This window comes from Peromyscus eremicus, chromosome 4 (genome assembly GCF_949786415.1).
Source record: "Peromyscus eremicus chromosome 4, PerEre_H2_v1, whole genome shotgun sequence".
In the NCBI taxonomy this organism is placed as follows: domain Eukaryota; kingdom Metazoa; phylum Chordata; class Mammalia; order Rodentia; family Cricetidae; genus Peromyscus; species Peromyscus eremicus.
In genome coordinates this window covers 32,229,196-32,255,240 of record NC_081419.1, presented here as the reverse complement: position 1 = coordinate 32,255,240, position 26,045 = coordinate 32,229,196, and the positions used below count along the sequence as shown (strand labels likewise).

Here is a 26,045-nt window from a genome sequence, read left to right as displayed (position 1 = left end):
CCTCATGCTGTGCTTAAATGATCAAATTATCTCTGCAGCCCAAGTCGGTTAACTTTCTATTTCAAGTTAATCCAAAGAGCACCTTGCTTTTATTTTTAAGCAGTACTATAAGCATACAAAATAATTGTGGGTTGTTTGTTTGTTTGTTTCTGTTTTGGTAGTATTAGTCCTGGGGCTAGGTACATGCTACTAATGAGCTATATACTCTCAGCTCCCTCAAATAATAGAGCATGTTAAATTAGCCATATCTGGTGGCACAGGCCTGGCTCATCTTTCACTGAGTGGCAGCAGGGCCTGCGCCTTCCTTGGATCAGGATTCATGCCAAGCCTTGAGGATTGTAATCTAATCTCCCTGGAGTTCTTAATACAGGAAGCTGAGTTTAAGTAGGTATGATTTCCTGTAACCTTTCCATTCATCTTTCTTGTTAATCTTCTCCCATACAGTTCTGTGTCAATGAAAAGAAACTCCCATCTCCCCCGACCCCATGCCCCTTCCCCCAGGTACAATGCAAAGCGATACCCAGCTTTTAAAAGGCAAATTTGAGTCCATGCCAGAAAAAAAAAAAATCACAGAAAATAACCAACCATACTACAAACAGCCCAGAGGCAAGAGGAAAGCATTCTAGCTCAGCTTAAGTGGCACATCTAGCAACCTCTGGACCACAGCAGACGTGTGGACTCGACACCATCAGCATCAGTCATCTCAAATGGCCTGAACTCTCTAATGACTGCCATTTCATCATCTGCAGAGGAACAGTCATGACCAAGCTCCTTGTCCACCCGGAAGTGCTGTCTATTCCACCCTCATCCCATTCACCTGAGAAATCACAGGACAAACTTGTGACTTACAGGGTTAGAGACAGTGACGTCTATCTATGACAGGGAAGCTCTACACATGAAACCTTAACAATATGGTTGCTAAGCAAGACCTACATACCACCACCATCAGCTGGCATGCCAATGAGACGGGGAAACGGGGAAAATCGCACAGGACCCTACCACTACAAGAAGAGATATATAGGCAACTAATGACTACTGGGAGAGGAAGAACTGGTCTTCTCTGGGGACGAGCACCCCGATAGGTTACCCAATCCCAAACATTAGCAAAAGGGGCTAGAGAGATGGCTCAGAGGTTAAGAGCACTGGCTGTTTTTCCAGAACTGGGTTCAATTCCCAGCACCCACATGGCAGCTTACAATTGCCTGTAACTCCATCTCCAGTGGCTCTGACACTCACACAGACATACCTGCTGATAAAATACAAATGCACCTAAAATAAAAATAAATAAATCACTTTAAAAAATTAGCAAGAGTAAATGGACTCAGAGGGAAACACAGATAGATGGTAGATAGGTGTGTGTGTGTGTGTGTGTGTGTGTGTGTGTGTGTGTGTGTGTATCTTGTTGTGCTAAGATACCATGCCCAAGGCAACCTATAGAGAGTTTGTTTGGGGCTTCCACTTTGAGAGGGTTAGAGTCCATGGCAGTGGAATGGAAGCAGCAGGTGGCGGGCAGCTAGAGCAGGAGCTGAGAGCTCACATCTCAACCCACAAGCAGGGATCACGCAGTGCCCTGGGGATGACTGGAGGCTCTTGAAGCTTCAGAACCCACCCCTGTGACACACTTTCTCCAAAAGACCACACTTCCTAATCCTCCTCCAACAGTGCCACTATCTGGGGATCACCTATTCAAACGTATGAATCTACAGGGGTTATTCTCAAACCACCACATTATGTAAGAATAATTAAAGGAGAAGAGTTCATGAATCTGAGAAAGAGTTGGGAGGAGTTGCAGGAGGAGTGGAAATGATGTAATTACAGCACTCAGAGGAAATTCTCAAAAAATTAAATTAATAAAATTACAAATATATTTAATACTATTAAATTGTATACTTTAAAATGGCTAAAATGGTGTGTATGTTTAGCAACAATTTTAGAAAGAAATTTCCATCTTGCTCTTAGAATTGACCAAAAACTTGGTATCACCACCTTTCCACCGGCACAGAAGCCCGGCCTTTCAGGAAGGCATGGGTAGAGAGGGTAAGGGAGACAGGACTTCTTTGTAGAAACACAAAGCAAATGGACCTCTTCCTATCTACCTCAGGCACCCCTCCTCACTCACAGGAGTTCTAGAGCTGAGCAATGAGGTTTAACTCACTTATGCCAAGCCAACGTAACAGTTAGAGGAAGAAGAGAGAGGAAAGAACCAGCCTACCCCCTGCTTCATCCCTAGGACACACCTTTGGCCTGATTTCTCCCTTCTACCACCTCTGCCCAGGACTCTAGAGCAGTGGTTCTCCGCCTTCCTAAAGCTACAAGCCTTTATACCGTTCCTCATGTTTTAGTGACCCCCAACCATAAAGTTATTTTTGTTGGTACCTCATAACTGTAATTTTGCTACTGTTATGAATCATAATATAAATATCTGTGTTTTCTGATGGTCTTAGGTGAGTCCTGTGAAAAGGTTGTTCAATCCCCAAAGGGCTCGTGACCCACAGATTGAGAATCACTGCTCTAGAGCCTCTTTCTCAATATGATTTACTCATTATGCCTTTCAGTCAACACAGTTTCAGTAAGCGCCTCACATTTCAGGCAAACACAACCCATGACCCACACCATAAAGGAACTTATTTTTTAAGAAGACAAATATTTACAAACCGAAACAACAAACCAATGAAAAATTAACGCAAGTGAATTTCATTTAATGCGACTGACATTCCTTTTTTTTTTTTTTTCTTTAATGGATATGAGCTCTCTCTCTCTGCACGTATCGTGACTGACATTCCTAAGTGAAATCATGGTCGAGTCTTTTCTAAAGCATCTGGCACTTCACATTTGCTTCCTTGGGAAAAGGCAGAGTGGGTTCAACTCACAGAGCACTTAAACTTGGGAGCTACTGAAACAAGTACAGTCTTTGTTCACCAGTAAGGCTGATACATATTAGACGGCTTGCTCAAAAAGATGGCTAAAAATCTATACAATCTCAACAAAAGCTTTTTTCAGTGGCAAAATCATTGCAGAAGGAAAATGTGGAACCCCCAAAAAAGGGGGGAGCCCTGGATAAGGCTTGTAAACAAACTGTCATTAAAGTAACAGAGTGGGAAAGAAGGACCACACATTGAACTCTGAATATTACAGCATCCAAAGATACAGGGAGGATCGCGCAAGTTCTGTGACTTGTATAGTCCCAGTAGCGATGGTTTGTGGAATGGAAACTGAGCTGCTTTCTGCACAGATTCCCACTATGCTCTGACGTCCCGTTCACCAAGTTCCCTTGGAAAGTTCATTAAACACCTTGTCTAAATAACAGACAGGATATCAGCATTACTATTTCAAAAAGAAAGAAATCTGTTACTTGTGTGCCCAGAGCCAGCGGTATCTTGGAATGATGTCAGGCATCTATGACACATGCCACAGTATCTGTCTGAGACTTTACAACTAAGGCTCACATTGGTTCTTTTCTTACCCTAAAACCTATAGTTGAGGTTTTTATCACACTGCATCATATAAGCATGTGTTGACACCATAAAGTATGTGAGGGCAATAGAAGATGATCCACTCAATAAAATCAAATTTCCTGAATTTGGGGACAAGTTGATGACACAAATAATTGGGTAGTAATACTTAACATCTTGCCCTTCAGCAAGAGTACAAGCAACCACACAGTTTATAAAGTACCTAGTTTACCCTAAGTGTTACTCCCCACACTTCACACCTATCACCTCCAACTCTCAGAATAAACATGGTAATCACATTTTTAAACTGATGGAAAAGATTATGCAGTAAATATCTTTTCTGAATGTTATGTAGTGTAATAAATGGTCAAACATACACAAAAACTGAGAATATACTACAATGTACCCTGACATAAATCAAAGCCAAGTTTTAACTATTATTGGGATGTTTCCCAGATTTTCTTTATTAGTCCCTTTATTTTCTACTTTGATAAAATATTGTAAACAAACCCCAGTCATATGTTTCACCCCTCTATCAGTAACCATGTCTCTAAAAATGAAGACAGAATCATATATAACAAAGCTAAAAATTAAACCCAACAAAATCAAACAACAGCTGTATAGACTCCTCTCAGTCACTGTTTCCAGTTTTTCAAGAAAATCTTGTATTTAATCTACTCACAATGGGATCCAAAAAGGGCCTAGGATTAAAAAAAAACAAAAAAAAAAACTTTTTTCACAAGCTCCTTCTTTTTTTTCTTTTTTTTTTTTTTTTTGGTTTCCTAGTCTGCAGTGCTGAAATAAATATTTTCATGGTTGAATTATTAATTTATATTCCAAGAAATTTACACTGTCAAGTGGACATATTTTGCATATCCACACAGCTGTGCAACCATCACTCTATGGAACTCCAGAACTTCTATCCCATCAGAGAGAAACCCAGAGCCAGCAGCAGCTGCTCCTCCTAGGCTGTGGCAATGACTGACATACTTTCTGCTCTACAGGCCTTCTGTTTTGGATACTTCATACAAACAGCATCACAATCACAAAACTTGATTGCCCATCAGGTAGACATGTCAGACAGACCCATATACATGTGACATGATTCATACCCAGGACGATTAAGACGAGCATCCATACAGAATGGCACATGGCAGAAGCTTTCAGCTCTTGTCCCTCTCGTCCTTCACACACAGGACAAGTGACAACGAGTTCATGGGTTATACGTACGTACACGAAGACATTTCTGTCAGCCACAATTTTCACAATGAAGAATAATTAACCAACATTGGCTATTGATCACAGCAGCCATAGCGTGACGAGGCTCAATGTCAAGCTACAACTACCTGCTTTCTTCCTCCCTTTTAGTGAAGCATAGCATAATGCAAACAGGAAAACAGAGAGAACCCTTAATGGTTCTTTTTGGTACATCACTCATGCATGCACTCTATGAGGAGAGCAGCAGGGAACAGTGGGTAGGACACAAACTTCAGTCTGCACCTTCCCCCAAACCAGGCTCCCGGTGCCAGTCTTTTCACCTCTCCTCCATGACCTTTGGCAGGGGCTTCATCTCTAGGTCTGGGATTTCCCCTTCCATTGCGGGGAGGCACTGCTAAGAGTGACCGCTTCTGCTGGCCGTGGGCAGTAACAACCATAACTCTTTAACTGTCCTCAGCATGTCAGCCAGGACACCTCAGAGCCCATGAAGCCACTGGAGTAAAGGGGCATGTGCAGAGGTGACTGATGGAAGTACTAAGCTTTCCGCATTCCAGCACCCTGGCAGCTAACAGCAGTCACTTCACTGAGGACATGAAAACAAGAACTGCAGTTAAATACCTGATGTGTCCCCCTTGCCTCAAGATCCCAAAGTCCCCAACATCAGCCCTATGAAGATATGTTTAGTCTGAGAGAAAAACATGGCTGTCAAAATCTTCGAGCATGCCCTTTCTGATGTATCTGAGGCATTAAAAGTAATAATAATGAAATAAAGCCAGAAAACGCATTTTAAAAGAAAGGATTCCATGAACAGACTTTTGGAGATGGACTAGATGCATTTTGCATTATGATAAAGCTATAAGCCTATGAGGGCCAGGGAGTGGAATGTGGTGGTTGAGTAAGAATGCCCCCCCATAAGATCATATATTTGAAAGCTTAGCTACCAGGGAGTGGAACTCTTATAGGACTAGAGGGATTAGGTGGTATGGCCTCATTGGAGGAAGTGAGTCACTGGGGATGGGCTTTGAGCTTTAAAAAGCCCATGCAATGAATGCCCAGTGTCTTTCTCTGCCTGAAGATCAGGATGTAGCTCTCAACTACTTCTCCAGCACCATGCTTGCCTGCCTGCATGCATGCATGCCACCATGCTTGCTCCCTGCCATGCTGACAATGGTCTAAACCTGTAACACTGTAAGCAAGTCCCCAATTAAATGCTTTCTTTTATAAGAGCTGGCTTGGTCGTGGTGTCTCTTCACGGTAGTAGAACAGTGACTAAGACAATTACATATATGCATGCAAGAACAGTTAGTGAAAAAAGAGGTCATGAGTTTGAAAACGAACAAGGAACGGGTATATTGGAGAGTTTGGAGTGGGGGAGGGGAAAGGGAAAATGACAAAATTATATTATAATCTCAAAAAAGAAAAGAAACTATTTTTTCTAGAAAGGAAGGAAGAAGGCCTAGCTCCTTGTAAGGTTAGTAATTCAGTCTACCTTTGCTTCCAAGTTCTCCATGCCTTTCCCACCTCGGGTCATTATAATTAAATCCTAGGCCTCGGCATACTAAGCAAACACTCTGCCACCAAGTTATACCCCCAGTTCATGTCATTAGGTTAATTTTGTAACAGGTCGCCAGACATACCAGGAAACTGAGGTCCTCCTATCTTACTCTAGAGTAACTGGAATTACAGATGTGAACCACCCTCTCCACCAATTTTTTTTATCTCATAATGCACCATACTTGAGAATTTTTCACTCCCTCTACCTCTCTTTAATCAAAGATTTATTTATTTTGATGTGTGTGAGTATTCTGCCTGAATACATGCCTATACACCATGTGCCGCAGTGCCAGCAGAAGCCAGCAGAGGGCGATGGATCCCCCAAAACTGAAGTCGTACAGAGACAGTTGTGAAATCACCCTGTCTGTGCTGGAAACCAAACCGGGGGCCTCTAGGAAAGCAGCCTATGCTCTTAACCACTGAGCCATCTCTCTGGACCCATAATTTATTTATATTAATTATTATCTCAATTATCTTTTTTTTTTTCTTGGTTTTTCAAGACAGGGTTTCTCTGTGTAACAGCTCTGGCTGTCCTAGAACTCACTCTGTAGACCAGGCTGGCCTCAAACTCACAGAGATCCACCTGCCTCTGCCTCCCGAGTGCTGGAATTAAAGGTGTGTGCCACCACCACCCAGCTCAATTATCTTGTCTATTGACAAAAGTTTTATATATTTTTGATCATATTCTTTTCCCTCTCAACTCCTCCCAGATCCTCCCCACTTTCCTATCTGTGATGGCCATTCTTGGTCGTCAACTTGACTACATCTGGAATGAACTAAAACTCCAAAATGGGGCACTCCTAGGAAGGATTTTTGCTGAATCTGAAGTGAGAAGATTCACTCCTAGTCTGAAACTCTGAGGTGGGAAGACCCACCCCTACTCTGGGCCACACCTTCTGCTGGAAGCCTACATAAGGACAGGGAAGAAGAAAAGTTTCGTTCTTCATCAGCTGGCTTTCACCTCCCTAGCAAGCCAAGTCCATTTCTTCACTGGCATCAGAGTCTACTTCTTCAGGACTCCGACATATACTGAAAACCAGCTGAGACATCCAGCCTCATGGACTGAACAACAACTGGATTCTTGGACCTTCCATTCAGAGGTAGCCACTGTTGGATTAGTCTGACTACACCCTGTAGGTCATTCTAATAAATATATATAGAGAGAGATTCTGTAAGTTCTGTCACTCTAGAGAACCCTAAGTAATGCACTATCCAAACAACTTTATGTTTTCTCTCTCTCAGAAAACAAAAATCATCACAAAATAGTTCCATTATAATAACAGGTTTTAATGATAATAAACATTAAGGCTCAAGAGAGCTGAATGTCAGTCAGTCCCTCCTCCCCCTCTGTTTTCTCCTTGATCGTCACCAGTCAGGGGCCTGAGAGACGGCTCTACAGTTTAGAGCACTTGCTCTTGAACAGGATGGGGGTTCAGTTCCCAGCATCCAAACGGTAGCTCACAACCACCTGTAACTCCAATTCGGGGGATCAAATGATTTCTTCTGACCTCCAGAGGGGCCAGGCATGTATATGGTGCTCACATATACCTGCAGGCAAAATAGCATACACACACACACACACACACACACACACACACACACACACACTTAATAAAAATAAACCTTTTCTTCTTCAGCTTCTGTAGATTCTTAGTGTTCAGATATAATATGGAAAAAACAAGGTGATTTTACTACCAGTCCACTAGTCTATTTTATTTGTTCTTAAGAACCAGAGTAAGACAACCTACAATCGGATGCTTAAAATGCTTCCAATAAACATCTTAGAAAATAGAAACATCTACCTGTGTTGAACTGAAAACTAATTCAACTCATCGATACATTTTTATCCTCACAGTAAAAGATGTACTTCCTATTGATAAAGCAACATTCCCCTTGATAAAACCACCACCCTGTACAAAGAATAAGCACAGTAATGGTCACTGGCAAATGTATCATCACACAGAAGTGCCATGCCTCTGTGTGTGTGTGTGTGTGTGTGTGTGTGTGTGTGTGTGTGTGTGTGGTGTCAAAAGGGGGACAGAGGGGAGGTGGGGAGGAGGAGATCACACAAATATACTTTAATTATTAAAAACAGAACAGGGAAAATAGCTAGAAAGGTATTTCTAGGTTTTATGCAGAATGGGGTGGGGGAACCCTTTTTCTTCTGAAGTACATAGCTCACACACTGGCTTTCTTATAGAGGGGGCCTAGACAGTGATGCTTACGTCACAGACACAGTAAAATTTGAAGATAAAATGAAGGACAACAAAAGCTCTTACTTTTAATTGTATACCCTCAGAGGGGTAGGAATTAGTTATAATGACTTAAACCGAACACTAAGAGCTGGGAACTAGTTAAAGTAGGGAGCACTGTTAGGACTACCCACTTCTCTTTATAAACAATGACCCCCTCCCGTGAATATGTGCCAGTTTACAGTCCAATGGAACCGTAGGGCCTGTGCCACTGAGGTGAGCACAGAGCATGAGTGCCTACGGAAGGCGAGCAGAACAGTTTTCCATTTCACCCCCTTTCCCAGAAAACCAAACTGGGAAATGCTGCAAATAATGAACAAACCGAAGTTTTGTACCTTATTTTGTACCCTTTCCTTTGCAGATAAGAAAGGCAGAGGTCAAAGAGTCAGAAGAGAGAAATCCATGAATCTCCTGAACAAGCTCAACAGACAGGAGCCAAGTCCTATTTCCTCGTCCCCTGCTCTCTCCATAAAATAACCTGTTTCTTACCTGATCACAGATCAGCTCCCATTTTTTCTCATTGTCATACTGCCGCAGTAACCTGGCTTTGTCAGGAGGTAGGTTCATAGCATTCTGTGAAAAGAAAAGTAAAAAGATCTGTTATAAACCACAGTACCTCATAGGTAGAAAAAAATCACTGTGGTCCTTTCAGGACAGCATTTCAGTGCCTAGCACATGATTCAACCAAGACACCTGCAGAAGTCCTTCCCACCCCTTCGCGTCTCATTTATAGATAAGTGAACCACTCACTTCCATATTCAGTGGATGAAAGAACGGAGTGAAAGAAAGGAGTGGCCTGCTTTAAAACAGCCAGACACGCATTTCAGCAAAAGTGACTCTGTCCATTCATTTCATGGCAGCCTCCCTTTGTGATCAATTAAAAGGTCAGAACTGACTTGTCAGAAAGTATGGTTCCAGTGCACACATAAAGACAGCAAAAGAAAACTTAATAGCCAGAGTCACTGAAAGGAAATGTCCCTTGTGCCAGGTGACAGTAGAGATGCTTTCTATGTAAGCCTGGCCTACTGAGCTCATCCCCAGAACCCATATAAAAGTGAGGAGAGTACAAAATAAAAGGCAGATAAATAACAAGAGCTGTCTTCTGTGCCCTCTGTGAAAAGATGGCACTCCTTCGGGGCTTGCTAATACCTGACAATTAATTCAACCTTTAACTGCGCTTGCATATGAAGTTGAGCTTGCAGTCAGCAATGGACAACAAGATATTTAGACATCAGTATCACACAAGTCCCTGCTGCTACCACAACACACATTCTGCAGAGCTGAACATGAACCTGACTGGATACAGGCATGTCCCATATAACCAATCATACATATTATCAAGATCCTTAGCAACAGGACTGAGAGCCCTGGAAGAAATTCAGACCAGTCTGTGTCCTCTCTAAAGTCCCCAAGTTCTAAACAGCTGGAGTAAGTACCTGACTAAATGTCTATTGACCACCCTGTCTCAAGCTCAGCACATTAGAGTCATCCTGTTGAAACAATGTGGCTCCTTGTCTAGGCCAACACTTAAGAAGACAGATACAAAAGTCTTAACCTGTCAATGCTCAGACCCCCAACTCTCTGAAGGACTCGGCCTGGTATATCATGCCGCAGGGTAAACAGAATTTAACAAAGGTAGAAGTGGGCAAACTATACTGACTCAATGGCAGGAAACCACCATGTGATGACTTGATGGGTTTAACCCAAGTCTTCCCCTTCATTCCCCTGGCATTCATATTGATGTTCCTTAAACATATATCTACCATCTACTTATCTGAACCTAAGCCATCAGATTGGAAGGCTAGTTACCTGCTTTTTAGGTTCATCTCTTTTAATGTTTTGATTACTTCTGTGCTGACAATGTATTCAGAAGAACTGCAGACTCCCAAGTTTGGGGTGATACTACTAAAGTTTCTTAAATATTGAAATACCTAAAATGGAGGGAAGTAGTCTCATGTGACACAGCTCCTTAGAGAAGCTACTTAAAATAGACTGAAAAGTTATCTAATTGCATTTATGACTCTGTACAGATAAAGTTAAACAACCAACTCTGGGATACAGCGAGGAATTTCATATATATCTTTCTTTGGGGGAGGGGCTCAAGGCTATTTACTGTTAAATAAACAGCCATGTTCATTGCTTATTTTTACCCTGGAGATAAATATCTTCCTCTTAAACCAGTTCCTGACCCTCAGATTAGTACCCCTGGGTATGATTATATGCAGCACAAGATTGCAGGATAAGTTAAATGAGTTTTCCCCTCAAGTTCTCATTAATCTCCAGAGACACAAAGGAAGTTTTTAAATGCCTGAACTACAGTGTCCAAAGCAGTGTATTGGGAATGATGCATGTCTAATCTCAATCTTCCAGGCATAAGCATGTGAGGTTGATATGGTTTTCCCCAGTTATACAGGGAAACAGGCCTGGGCAGACTTGGTTAGCTTGCTCTCAGCTCCATAGATTCATAGGAACAAACCCTGTTAAATTCCCAGGATATGTTCTACCAGTTCTAACCAAATTCGTTTTGCAGAAAAGCAAGTTACTTAAAACACTGTGTCAGGGCTCTGCTCAGCACTCATGTGAGCAGTCAGCAATCACAATGGTGGGCCTTGTTGGTACAAAAAGACAGGTAAGGCCCTGATTCTAACTAACTTTTATTTTGATGAAGCAGTCTTCTGTTTGACGAATGTTTATGAAGTATATACTCTGGCAAGTCTTCACAGAGGTTAGCAGAGGGCAGTTTGTATTAGCAGAGGGCAGTTTGTATTAAGAGTGAGGAAACACCTCTGGGGAAAGGGGTGGGGATAATGAAAATTTAAACACATGTGGAGGTCAGACACGTGAAGAGTGGGCCAAAGCCTGTGGAGCAGAGCTAACGGAACAAAGGCTGTGAGACAGGGTGTGCGGCACAGTCAAAGAGCTCGAAAGTATCCAGTGTGGCCAGAGAGAGACTAAGAGGGAAGGAGAAGAGATCGGGAGTCAAAGCCATACCATTCTCAAAAATGCCACTCAAAGTCAGTAGTAACTGCACTTCTATGTAAAGAACAACAGGAAGCCTGCAATTGCTTACATGTATGCCTGTGCATGGCATGCATGTAGTGCCCGTGGAGGCCAGAAGAGGGCATCAGATCCCCTAGAACTGGAGTTGCAGTTGTTTGTGAGTCTCCACATGGTTGCTGGGAATGGAACCTGGGACCTCTGAAGAGCAGTCAGTGCTCTTAATGGCTGAGCCATCTCTACAGCCCCTCAAATGCTTTTAAACAAGAAAATAAAAAGGCAAGTTGCTTTGCAACGTTGCTGCAAGGACTACATAAAGAAATGATTAGGAATAGCAAATATGGAGGCAGAGTGGCAGAGACACATGGGTGATGGTCATCACCAAAGAACAAAAGTGTACTGAGGAGGGAGCTGTGGAGCTGAGCTCAGCTGGTAAAGTGCTTGCTGTATACAAGTGTGAGGCCCGCAGTTCAGATTTCCAGAACCCAGGTCAAAGTCATGTGGGTAGGGCAGTGTCCATTAATCCCAGCACCCAGGAAGGAACCGGGTAAAGCAGCTCTCTGTTAATCCCAGAACATAGGATGGAGAGTCAATGAGCAAGGTGGCTAGCCAGATTAGCCAAACATCAAGTCCCAAGTTTAAAGAGATTCTGTCTCAGTATATAAGATGGAGAACAATCAAAAAAAGGCACCCAGTGTCAAGATCAGACAACCACATGCATTGTATATGAGTGCACACACTTACCACGCACACATGCAAACAACAGAGGGAATGTGGTTCTGAGAGAAAAGTTCAATGAAGCCTGACTGACAGACTTAAGGATATCAAGAGGCTGTGCCTTAACTTTTCCTCGAGCTGTATGCTAATCCATGGAAGGGGGGCACACACAGAGAAGGCAACATCCGTGTGGAGGGTTGGAGAAAAGGTCTACCTTGCCCTGAATGAAAAGAACCTCATGACTGTTTTCAACCTCAAAGACTAGTTATTGTAAGGAACAGCATCTCCAAATCAAGGTTAAAACAACAGGGAAATGATGCAATTATAATCTCAAAAAATATTAGAAGTGATTTGAAAACTTAAAACTACACTTGCTAATCATTCACCAAGCATCTGAAATCCTGCCCCATTCACCCCTGGTCAGGCCTCTGAAATGCTTGGGCATAGAGTACAGCTGAGTAATTCCACTGGGATCAGGAGGAAGCCATCTAATTTAGAATCAGACACTCCACAGAAACTGGTAATAACTACTCTAAAATTTCTGTAGAGTGAATTCATCCTGCTTATACTATACAGGACAGGACTCTAAGGTCCAACCTAAATGTTTGTTCAAATAACTCACAAAACACTGTGTCTAGCCAGGCGGTGGTGGCACACGCCTTTAATCCCAGCACTCAGGAGGCAAAGGCAGGTGGATCTCTCTGAGTTCGAGGCCAACCTTGTCTACAAAGTGAATTCCATGACAGCCAAGGCTACACAGAGAAACCCTGTCTGAAAATATATGTATATTGTTTCTATCCCCACATCCTTTTGATATACATGTAAGTGTATCACTCTTAGACTCGGCTGGATGTGTACATCAATTTCCAGGTTTCCTTACAGTGACAGCTCTGCCTCACACAGATGTGGTGATGCCTGAGATACAGAGCTGGTTTCCTTCCCTCATCCATCAGCCCATCCAGAAATGACAGGGCTCTACCTGGGTACCAGAACATCTGCACCGCGGACATCTGAGCAAACGCAATCATGAAATTGCAGTGTGCAAGTACCTGCCAGAGGGTTGAAAAGCCCAGTGGATGTTGATTACCTGTGTCCTAGATGGTGTGAGTTCATCACTTGAGTGTTCTTTCTGAGGGGAAGGCCCTTTCCTTCAACTCTGAATAACCAGCTTGGACACTGATCATCATTAGAACCACTGCCCAGCTACTACAAAGATGCTCTGCTTGGACTCCGGCAACAATACATTCCTGTCTATGACAATTTTTGATAGGAGAATTCCCACTGAGTTACACCTGGCCTGGTTCCAGAGTGTAGCACCTAGCCTTAATCCAGCATTTGTTTCTCCGTTACCTTTTGTTTCTCTTGTTGCCCTCTGTGTGAATCTTGTCTGGGAGTTTCCCAAGGGTACAAAGCCTATGCAAAACTTGTTTTGAAAAAATCCAGCAAGCGATGATATTCCTTGATTGAGTATTTGCATTTGGCATTGGTCCTTTGGAGAACCAGTCAGCTATTTTGAAGATATGGAAATCAACTTGCTAAAAATGTAAATATGGAGAACAATAAAAAGTCCTAGGCTAAAGAAAGATGTCTCTCTCAGTCCAGTCCGCAAAGAGGTTGAGTCTGCCTGCAGCTGAAAGACTAGAGACATCCTTAAGATGCACTGTATGGTCTTCCCACAGACCCGCATGAACCCACACCAGTACAACAACAAAATTTTTTATGTTAATGACCCATGTACAGTACAGCAGCCTATACTTAAGGAGGTTGTTTTAGAAATAAATTAAAAGACTTGGCCATCCTCTTGGTCTGAAGTATCTTCACTGATTTAGGATTTGGCTTTGCACTACAAGTAAGTATGTACACTAAAAAGCATTTCCAATTCTCATAAAACATCAATCAATGGGGCATTTTACTTACTGTCAGGGGTCATGCGAGGGGACCAACAGGCAGCATTGGAACTCATGGAACACGGCTGGGTGGTGTTCCATGAAAAAAAAGCCACACCTGAGTGAGCCTTGGAGAGGCAAAGCCCTGAGGACTAGGTGTCCTGAGGACCTCATGCTGTTAGTGAGCATAGCTCTGACTGTTACCTTCATGGTCACTACATCCCTCATCATCCTATGGATTATATGAAAACTCTCAAGGGGTTTCTAGCCACTCACTGGGCAGGGTTACTGTTACTTACAATAATAGTGACTGACTTGTTCCAAGCATTGCTGCTGGAGCAGGTTAATGATTCAACTACCACCCTCAGAAAAAATTCAGACAAGTAAAACTGTTAGTAAGGTTAAGTTGTTTTTGTTAATGGCTTTGAGGTAGAAAATTTGGGGGAACAATTTAAAGTTTAGAAAGGCACATAGTTGAGTGAGGGACTCGTTTAAGTCAAAAAACAAGGACAGTGGCAGCCTGGCTACTGTCGGCTGACATATCTTTCTTGCTAGGACGGGTAGGTGATCAAGGGTGATGATTAATTCCTTGTACCCATTTCTGCCCTCAGCTTCCTGATATAAAAAACTCTTGGTGAGTGGGTGTGCACCCTGAGGATTTAAAGTAGAGCTGACTGGTTGTTTTTCACATACAGAAGTTCAGATTTGTGATTCTTTCAAGATTCCTTATAAGATTACCTTTTGAGATAAATAATAAAATGATTGATCCTTTTGTTGTAACTGCAAAATGCAGCCTGCCAGCCAAAGAACTGACTGAAAAAATATCTTGCTTGTTTACACTCTGTTAATCTGTAACAAGTTGCTTGGGTATAAACATATGTGGGCTCTTGGGACAACTGTTTTTCACCTGTAATACATAAAATGTTTAATCATGTAAGGGATATGGAAAACATGCTGTTTTTTACTGGTATTCATTGTAATCATTCTTAAAAACAGAATGTAACCACACTGTAATTTTTATACTGCTGAAAAGATTTTGCTGGGGTATATAAACTGTAAAGGAAAAAAAGCTAGAAGGAAGACATAAGAGAGACAGAAGGGATACATCTGGACAGAAGCAAGGAAAGAAAGAAAGAGAAGAGAGAGACGATAGAGAGACTCTAAAGGGGTGTGTGTGTGTGTATGTGTGTGTGTGTGTGTGTGTGTGTGTTTCCCTTTTTTGCCGGTGCCGGAGAGTTAAAGTTTTGCCTTCACAGCCCCAGAGAATTAAGTTTTTCACCCTCAGATGAAAAAGTCAAGTTGAGTGATTAGTTCACCAGCTCCATGGCTCCCCCTCAATCCCTGAGCTGCTGAAGGCTGGTCCTCAAGGCAGTAATAACTTACTACTCTTCAGATGAGAATTCATTGGAAATATTCTCATCTGAAGATTACAATTTCTAATGTTTTCCTGCAAATCAAATGGATGTTAGGCATTCTTTCACTACATGTAATATACCTGAACTCTTATCTTGTTGCCACTAACTTCCACTGCTAACTGAAGTAATTAATCTACCCAACTAGCATATTTATGGCCTCCATTCTGGCAATAAGTGCTGTCTTAAAACCATTTGAAAACAAAAGTTTCCTTAAAAAACAGCATATTCACATTTCTGAATAGTTTAAGAAGAAATTAACGATGGCTACAAAGCATCTATGATCTATAGATTTGAAGTTATAATTATAGATTAATGTTGTATGGAACACAGAGTGGAATGAAGGTACCCAATTCATTCAGAACCAAATCAATTTATGCTCAAGAAGACAGGGTCTTCTGATCACACTCTTGTCCTGAGTACTTGGTAAAAATGGAAACCTGTAAAACGTTCTTCCTTTACCTCATGTTCTTAGAGTCAAAGTGAGAAACCTACAATAAGACACAGGCACAGTGCTGAAGGCAAATAGCACCAATATATACTTCATATTACAATGTATACTTCGTATGACTTCATATTACAACGGTGTCCCTGTCCTCTCACAAAGGAAGCTCACAGCCATTAAACTATGAGACTCTCTAATAGAAATGTTCCATCACATAATGACCACTTAGGAAAAGAGAAAGACATGGGCTTTGCAGGCCACGTTGCTTCTGGGAGAAGGAAAGGTGTGAACAGGACAGATGGTTCATTCGACCTCCTAGAGCTCCTCAGTTAACAGGGATAACAGGCTTTCTAGGAACCCAACAGAAGAAACCAAAATTTTTAAAAATTTAATTTTGGGGGCTTGAAAGATGAGTCAGATAAAAACACTTTCTGTGCAAGCATGAGGGCAGAAGTCGACTCCCCAGCACCCACATGAAAAGTCAGGCTTGGCTGTGCACGTCTATAACCCTAGCACTGGAAGACAGCGGCAAACAGATCCTAGGAGCTCAACAGCCACACAGCATAGCCAAAAGAGCAGGCTTCTGGTTTGGTGAGAGACCCTTCTCAAGGCAGTAAGGCAGAGAGCAATAGAGAAAGGCAGAAAATGTTCTCCCTAGACCTCCACAATGAGTGTACAGGTCGGTCGGTCGGTGTCTCTCTCTCTCTTTCTGTTACACACACACACACACACACACACACACACACACACACAGCATACATTACATCACATAACTAACCACAAACAAAGACAGTTTATTTAGTTATGGTAGAAAAAATAAATTTAGCCTCCTAGCCATTCCATAGCTATATTCACCTTGCTGTGCAACAAATTTTTAGAGCTTTCATCTTTAAAAATGAAACTCTGCACCCACTGAAAACTCTCCAGTTCCCTATCCTCAAAGTCATACAGGTTTTGCTATAAAAAACGAAAATGTGATGGGCTGCAACCTGGATCTTAAGCATCAAGAGTGAACTTCAGGAAGCAGATGGGGAAAACTTAAGTATGTAGAACATACCTAGCTGGATCCTAATTCTGAAGCTCCTAAGAACTTAGAAAATATAAACTAGAAGAACAAAAAGAGTGACTGAGATGGACCCAGACAATGAAGTACTGTGGCAAATCAGCCAATACTTAATACCCAGAAATCAAAGTGTAGAAGGAAATGTAAGGGAATCTCAGTGGGCAGGGGAACCGGGGATATAAATACACTAAGGAAGCCAGGGAACTTGAAATGGCACAACTTCAGAAAAGGAACCATTTCTTTCTATGGATGGGGCCTCGTATACAGAGAGGGTAGCAAAGAGGGGCATTAAATGCCACAAAATAGTTACCACTAACTAGACTCTGCAGATGTAACCAAAACTCCACCGCTCTTTGATTGTGCGGCCTGGGGTACATTACTTAAACTAGATCTCAGTTTCTCCTCTTGTGAAATGGAGATGTTCACAGACGGCCATGAGGGGGGGTGATGGTGGTAAAGGGAGTGGCAATAACACAGAGTTGCAGAAAAAGTAAGCCAGGTGATAATGCATGTAAAATAGCAGTTAAGCACATGGGAACTATGCCAGAGATTATTCATACAACTGTTACGTTAGTCAAATGCAAAGTATGAAGAAAGACAAGACTACAGGAGGAGATGAGAGCTACAGCACACACGGAATAAAGCAGAAGGGCAGTGGAAGATTAGTTAGTGTGGACTCCAAACTACAATACTCATAAGTTACTTGGGAGCAGAGAGAAGTGTCACCTGGGGAAATGAACACACAGGAAAGGAAGCCTCCATCAAAATCCTCTGAACACACAGGCAGCTACATCTCCTCGCATCCTCCCACCTTGTCATTCTTCCCTACACTACTCTTGGGAGATGAGGCAGTGAGGCCCCAATTCTCCAGCGCTCACACGAAGACAACAGTGAAGGAGGGCAGCAGGGCTGTGGCTGCCAGCACGGCACATGTCTCATTCTCCAGTCAACTGGAAAGGTGTCTGCTTCCACCACCGATATTCCTGACTACCTGGCATCCTTAGCTGTAAAATCTCCCTAACCCAGCTTCTTTCTTGGCATGTGACTCAGGCAGGCAGCCAAGTGAATCACCACAGCCGGCCATCATTCATTGTCACTGTTACTTTATTCAATCATTGAGGGTATTGATGTCATTCCGGGTGGCCAGTGAAGCCCACGGGGTAGAAATAAGTCTCTCCCTAATCTGGTTATATCTATAAAACAAAATCTGACTGGAAAACTGTCCTTTGTAGGGAATGAGACATACCTCTGGCCTCACTTTCCAATCTTGGGAGGTATAATCTGTGGTCTTAGAAAGCTTGCTTTCTGGAAATGCTGAATAAAATACATATGAGTGTTGTAGAATATTTTAAGGTGTATTACTTTTGTTTATGTTGCATGTGTTTAACTCTGTGAAGCTGTGTTACTTTGTCTGTCTAAAACACTTGATGGTCTAATAAAGAACTGAATGGCCAATAGCAAGGCAGGAGAAGGATAGGTGGGGCTGGCAGGCGGAGAGGATAAGAGAAATCTGGGAAGAAAAAAGCAGCAGCCAGAGAAGGAGCCTCCTCTCCAGGGGCCAGCCACCAAGCAAGCCATAGGGTAAGAGTAAGATTTACAGAAGAAAGAGAACGGGAAAAGCCCAGAGGCAAAAGGTAGAGGGGATAATTTAAAGTTAAGAAAAGCTGGCAAGAAACAAGCCAAGCTAAGGGTATTTATAATTAAGAATAAGCTTCCATGTGTGATTTATTTGGGAGCTTGGTAGTGGGCCCCCCAAAAGAGTAAAAACAATAACAACATATGGCTATTCTTTATCATATGCATGTGATCAGTAAATCCAGAGCTAAGTTGGACTTAGGGCTTTATACCTATATTCCATCCATTTGGGAGGATTAGGCAGGAGATAACTATGAGTACTGTAGTGAGTTCTAGACCAGCCTGGGCTACAGAATGAGACCCCCATTTCAAAATAAAACAAAAAGTACAGAGCTGGAAAGGCAAGCTTGTGAGTCCTAGTCTTAGTTGGCTGTCCTTTCCAGGTGACCAGAGAGACTCATCAGGTCCATGTAAATGCTTATTACCAGCTGAGGGAGTAATCAGCTTTGATGCACAATAAGCTTTGGATCTAGTGTGCAGAATGCCAACTATACTGACAAAACTGCTGTACCAGAACTGTGTCTGTGTGTGCACATTCACGGTCTGTGGTGGAGATACGCACCAGGCCACATGAGAAATGTACGAAATGCCTTCACAGGCAATCATTAGGCAACAGGAGGCCAGACGCTATTTGCATGTGAACACAGATCAAACCAGAGAGGTAGAAGTAGGAAGATCAGGAGTTCAAGGCCAGCCTCAGCTACACAAAAAGTTTGAGGCCAGCCAGAGCTACATGAAACCCAATTTGAAAACAAAACAAAAGAAGTTTAGAGAAAGGTTTATTTTTCACATATTATCAACCTCCTATGCCACACAATTATGTTGTAAAATATCTTGTTAAGTGAAGATGTAAGTTCAAACTAACCATATAACAAGTTAGACAGCCTCAACCTCAGTTAAGCCACAGGATCACCTCTGTCTCACCTGCTAATCTGCAGCAGTGTATTTTCATCTGTTCCTTCCCCTAAAGTCCTGGCCCCACTCTCCCCTCAACACTCCCCAACAACATGCCTCTGCTCCCCTTTTGGGAAGCTTAGGATCCTTGGTCTCCAAGCCATTTGTATAGTCATAGGTTGTCTTCTAATCTTTAGCCTCATTACAAAGATCGCCATGGAAAAAAAGCAGTTTCAGACCATATTCAGCAAAGGTCATGGCTTATGAATGAGAGAACAATTTCGCTTTTGTCTTAGAGTAAGTATCTCTGGCACAATCACGGTAAATAACGAAAGCTGGAACATCAAAAGGAAACAGAGTACTGGTCATCCTCATACTTCCTCACCCTAATCCTAAGAACTAGAGAATGTGCATCTCTTAGGATTTGATTGCAGGTCTGAATCCAAATCTCAAAGGGGGGAGAGAGATGTCTCAGCAGTTAAGAGTTTATAGTGCTCTGCAAGTGGACTGAAACTCAGTTCCTAACACTCACATCAGGAAGCTCATAACTACTTCCAACTGTAGCTCACCCAGGAAACCCAACTCACATGCATATACCTACACACAAAATTTTAGCCATGTGAATCTAATTTTTAAAAAGAATCTTTAAATGGGAAGGTCATCTCAGAATACTTGAATAGGACCAACATAATCATAAGCATCTATAAAAATGAAGAACCTTTTTTGAAGGCACCGGGGAGGATTTGGATACACTGGGCTACTACTATATTATTGTTAAGAATACAAAATGGCATACCCAGTATGGAAAAACAATGTGCTCATTCTTCAAAAAATTATCCATAGCCAAAAATAGGGGAGCATGCCTGTGACCCCAGCACTTCGGAGGCCGAAGCAGGCTAATCATGATTTTGAGGCTAGCCTGTACTATATAGCAATATCTGCCTCAACAACAACAAAAAAGGTATATACAGACTTAATAGATGACTCTACAATTCCACCCTACACACACACACACACACACACACACACACACACACATACATACATATATACACACACTCAAATAGATAATAACTAAGATTTGTAAAAACATATAACTACACTAATATTTATGACTGTAATATTCAGAATAAAAAAAGGATAAAACAACCCAAGAATCCAAAAGCAAATGACTGGATAATAAAATATGATATATACATACAAAGAATATTGTTCACCATAAAGAATAACTTTCTGGGCCGGGTGGTGGTGGCGCACGCCTTTAATCCCAGCACTTGGGAGGCAGAGGCAGGCAGAGCTTTGTGTGTTCGAGGCCAGCCTGGTCTACAGAGTGAGCTCCAGTAAAGGCACAAAGCTACACAGAGAAACCTGTCTCGAGAAAAAAAAAAAAAAGAAAGAAAGAAAAAAAAAACCCTAAAAAAAAAAAAGAATAACTTTCTAATTACATAGAACAACATGGATAAAGCCCGAAGGGGGAGGGGTGCCGTATGAAAGAAGACAGAAAGAAAAGGACAAATATTGTATGATTCCATTTACTTTAAACTACTACAATAGGTGGAATCACTGGGATAGAGTAGGCATGGCAATAAATCCTATAATCCCAGCACTTAGGAGATGGAAGCAGGAAATTCAGAAGTTTAAGATGAGCCACTTAGTGAGTTTCAGGCCTGTCTGGGATATATGAGACCCTGTCTCAGAAAGAAAGAGAAAGAGAAGGAGGGAGAGAAGGAGGATGGAAAGATGGATGAGTTATGAAAAGCTACCATTGAGGGGGGAAAAACGCTAGCTGGGGGTCACCAATGAATGGTTCAAGAGAGGGGAAATATATCATTGATTGTTAGGGTCTCCCTATGGGCTGTTTAAAAAGTGTGGGCTAGATATGGTAGTGAATATCTTTGATCTCAGCACTCAGAGGCAAAGGTAGGCAGATCACTATGAGTTCAAGGCCATCTTAGTCTATATAGCCAGTTCCAGGACTATATAGTAAAACACTGTCTTAAAAAAAAAATAACAAGGGGTTGGGGATTTAGCTCAGTGGTAGAGCGCTTGCCTAGAAAGCGCAAGGTCCTGGGTTCGGTCCTCAGCTCCAAAAAAATAATAATAATAAACAAAAAGAAAAAAGAAAAAGAAAATAATAATAATAATAATGGTGATGACAATATATTATATTTAATGTACGTCATTGAACTACAATTATATGTTTTGTTTTGTTTTTGTTTTTTCGAGAACAGTTATCTTGGTATTACAGATCTGGCTGTCCTGAACTCACTTTGTAGACCAGGCCAGCCTCAAACTCACAAAGATCTGCCTGCATCTGGAGTGCTGGGATTAAGGCGTGGGCCATCATGGCCTGGCCAGTTTTGGCTGTGAAGAAGGATGTAGAAATGGGACCAAAGACAAGAACAGCAAACAGCAACTTCAAACTGAAAAGGGCAAACAAGGCTTCCAGAAACAAGGCTTCCCTACTGAGACCTCGAATTTAGCCCTTTAATTTGTAGCTAATAACACTGAGTTGTTTTATCAGTGCATTGTGGTTTGTTATTCTCACTGGTGACATTCTAGGTTCCCAATGCAGGGCTTCCCTCATCCCACAATTTCAGGTCCCACGATTCCCCATCCCCTCCTCCACACCAATCATCAGAGGCACAGTGACCATTTTATAAGTTCAAACTGATAAAAGCCAGAACTTCATTTAATTACAGTAGGAAATAGAGGGTCTTGGGGGACTTAATATGCTAAGATGAAATTGCTAAAGAATCTCAAACACACCATGAAGTAACATGATCCTAGTTAATGCAGACGCTAACACTGGCACCACTGAAGCTGGCACAGCAGCATGCATCCATCACTCTTGACAGATTACTTCAAGAATCCACCACAGCTCTAAGACAATGCCAGCAAGACAAGCTGGAAACCATGCACTGTAGGCTTTTGGTACTCAGTCCTCACATGTGTGAAAAATACTATAAGGTGAACCTTTATATCTGTGTGTAAAATCATATTATAAAAAGCACCATATTACTACTGCTGCTATTTTTGCGATCAATATACCCATATGATGTCTAAGGAATGATTTTATGTTTTGTTTTTTAAGTGTTGTAACAGGGCAAGACACTACAGAGGTTCCTCCATCTTGTATACTTGCTGAGGCCATTTTGGTGTAACTAGAATTTAATCTCCTTGATGGGAAGTCCCATGGAAAATTACTCAACTATATTCTAGGAACCCAAAGTCAAGATGCCCAGGCTAACTTATCTTGGCTCCGGTTACCCTGCCTGCTTGTGCAGACCTCTCCTTCTAGCTAACTGCTTATCTTAGCTTCTGTTAAACTGCTTGCTTGTGCAACCTCCTCCTGCTATGGCAGTAAGATACCAGGATGTGGTATTTGCTTTTAAAACCTCTTACTCCAATATCTCTATGCTATACTTGGGTCCCGAATACCTGAGTGTAGTCCCAGCCAGCTGGGATAAAGACTTTCAATTGGCTATAGACAGTGTTTGAGTGGCCTTCTCTGGTGGGCACCCTATAAAAATGCTTAACTCCATAAAATACCATAAAAACAGAAGAATGTATCCACACTCCAGAGACAGAGGCAGGTAGATCTCTATGAGTCAAGGCCAACCTGGTCTACAAAATGAGTTCTAGGCTCGACAGTGGGGAGATCACTGTAGGACAATACAGTCTGACCTGACTGGGACCCTAACACTGACCAATTTAAAGAGGCTCTAGACAATTTTTGCCAGGCTCTTTTTAGGAGGATTTGAAGGCAGCTGCTAGAAAAACTTACTAATTTGTCTAAGGTAAATGATGTACTACAATAACCATGATTCTAAAAAGAAGGAGGCAAAAACAAACAAACAAAAAAAAACTGAACTGTAATGGCAGTGCTCAGGGAAACTGATAGAAGAGATCCCTCTGGGATCTCACAACAGTAGGTCCCAGGATAGGTATCACTCAACTTTAAATAGAGGACTTAGTTGTATGTAGGAAGAAAAAAAAATGCAGAAAGGACACAAAAAGGGAAGTGTGTGCAGATAGTTTGTTGTGGGTGGGCATGAGGGAGGGGTCCTCACTATACTGATGTCCTATATTCTCAACTGGGTAAACCGCAACATGGGGGGAGAGGCGCAACTCCAGCAGCTGAACTCAGCCCACCCACTCAATGTGTTCTAGAGGCACACATTCTTCTGTTTCCGACAAAGCAGTGTTATTCTTCTCTAAGAGAATTGTAAGTATTTGGAGATACGCCAAGATACTACAGTGGCTATGAAATCTTTACATTATGTAACAACCCTAACGCTTCTCACTCAAAAGACAAGCCATACCCAACTCATACATGCCAAACTAACTAATTCCAGTGACCCCTCAACATTCAGTAACTGAACAATGAATCCCGAGAGTTATTCAAGTGTGCCCTGACCCTGGTTTGTCCTCTTCAAAGGAGAAATTCATCTTCAGGTGCAAATGAACCATAGTTTGACATTAGGCTCAACAACCAGCAACAGAATCAAGAGATTTTCAAAGTTTGACTTGACAAACTACCTCTCCTCTTCCAAACAAGCATTTAAAAACAAACCACAGCCGGGCGGCAGTGGCGCACACCTTTAATCCCAGCACTCAGGAGGCAGAGCCAGGCTGATCTCTGTGAGTTCGAGGCCAGCCTGGTCTACAGAGAGAGATCCAGGACAGGCACCAAAACTACACAGAGAAACCTTGTCTCAAAAAAAACAAAAAACAAAAAAAACAAAAAAAAACCAACAGACAACAGACCCTCTTACCCAGTCGCAATCTCAGGGTCTGCTGGCCTGGTGCTGCCACTCTGTCCTTCCTGAGGCAACCAGCCACTGACAAGTAGCCCATTCATCCCCTCTCTCTCTCCTATGCATATATTTATAAATGGTAGGCACAATATATCCTCTGTTATTTCTCATGTTTGGGAAATAGGGACATTATTTGATAGTGAGGTGCCACACATACCATGCATGGTTTCTAAGTAAATAGGATTTATTAAAGTCTATCCACCCAAAGCATGTTATCATATCTTCATCTTGTTTTAATGATGAAAGGACCCTAAGATTTTAGAATGTCTTCTGGTTATAATGATAGCAATAAAGTATAATCACAAGTTTAGAAGTTGTAATCATTTACACCAGAGGTCAAATTCTAATTATTTGTGATTCATTATGGAAAATAATAGATTTCTGAGCCTCAATATTGCTCTCCACAAACAATAACAAAAGCCACAAACAAATAACAACAAAAGAAAAACTGTCAGGATCACTGTGAAACACTGAAAGTATTCTCATGGTAGACATACAGGAGATCTAGGTGTAGTGCCTACAGGAGAGGCTATGGCAAAAGATGATGATTCTAGGGAGACCATAAAGTCAAATAAACACACACACACACACCATATTTTTAATACATCCTAGGATAACTACCAGCCATACGTTGACTGGTAAATAACCTTTTAACTTTAGTTCCCTCATCTGCACAGCAAGGATGCTAGTTACTATAAAGGAATTCCCAAAGAATCCTGACATACTTTTACAATTAAAAATTAAATGAGTGAGTACATGGAACGGTGTTTCATGGTTCACAAGTACTAGAATACAGACCACAGCCCACACATTAAAGGAAGGAGCAGGGGAGCAGAGCTTTGGTTTTAACACAGTGCCCTGGAGAGCCTCTCCCATGTAGTAGAAACGTCTGCGTCATGATTCCAAAACTGAGTGCTAAAGGCCCTACAGCACTACAGTGATGTCAAACTCGGTTATGATTTTAAGGTTTGAAGGAAGAAATGGTAAGGAAATTCTGTCCGATGCCACGAAAACTACTAGCCTACAGTAGGCGCTCTAGAAAGCATCACTACTAGTGTGCTAGCGTGGGTGGTGCTAGGTCTAGTCAAGGCCCGAGTATTGCCTTTGCAGAGCTCAGCAACTGCTGCAAATAAAAACCAAGTAACAGGAGAAAGTCAGATCTAAGGGAAGCTGAGAGCATTAGTGCAGTCGCGAATGAAGGCTGAAGGTGCACAGAACCCAGCAGGCACACCTCTCACAGGCAATCACAACTCAGTGCTGCACAACTGCACAGAACCCAGCGGGCACACCTCTCACAGGCAATCACAATTCCGTTAAAGCAGGGCCACTCAACCTTCCTAACGCTGCCACCCTTTCATACGGTGCTTCATGCTGTGGTGATCCCCCGCCAAAAATGATTTTCATTGCCGCTTCATAACTAATTTTGCTCCGTTATGAATCATAATGTAAGCATCTGATATGCAGGATATCTGATATGCAACCCCCACAAAGGGTTGTTTTACCCCCAAAGGACTCAAGACCCACCAATTGAGAACTGCTGTCTTAAAGAATAAAAGGAAGGTGTTTTTCTCATAATTAATATACATTTTTTTCAAATGGCCACTGAATTATTAGGACATGCCAAAACAAACCAAACAAGCAAATGAAGCAGGTTGTTCCTTTCGCCTAGAGGAAACTACAAAAAATGATTTAGATATTAA

General features: G+C 42.0%; 1 protein-coding gene across 4 annotated transcripts in view; it reads right to left on the bottom strand.

The window, feature by feature from the left end:
* Fmnl2 (formin like 2) overlaps nucleotides 1-26,045 on the bottom strand; it is a 295,345-nt gene that overhangs the window by 112,052 nt on the left and 157,248 nt on the right. For all 4 annotated transcript variants that reach the window (XM_059260472.1, XM_059260470.1, XM_059260468.1 and 1 more), the window contains exon 2: nucleotides 8,966-9,049. In XM_059260472.1, coding sequence (XP_059116455.1) covers nucleotides 8,966-9,049 — 84 coding nt within the window. The remainder of the gene's footprint in view (nucleotides 1-8,965; nucleotides 9,050-26,045) is intronic.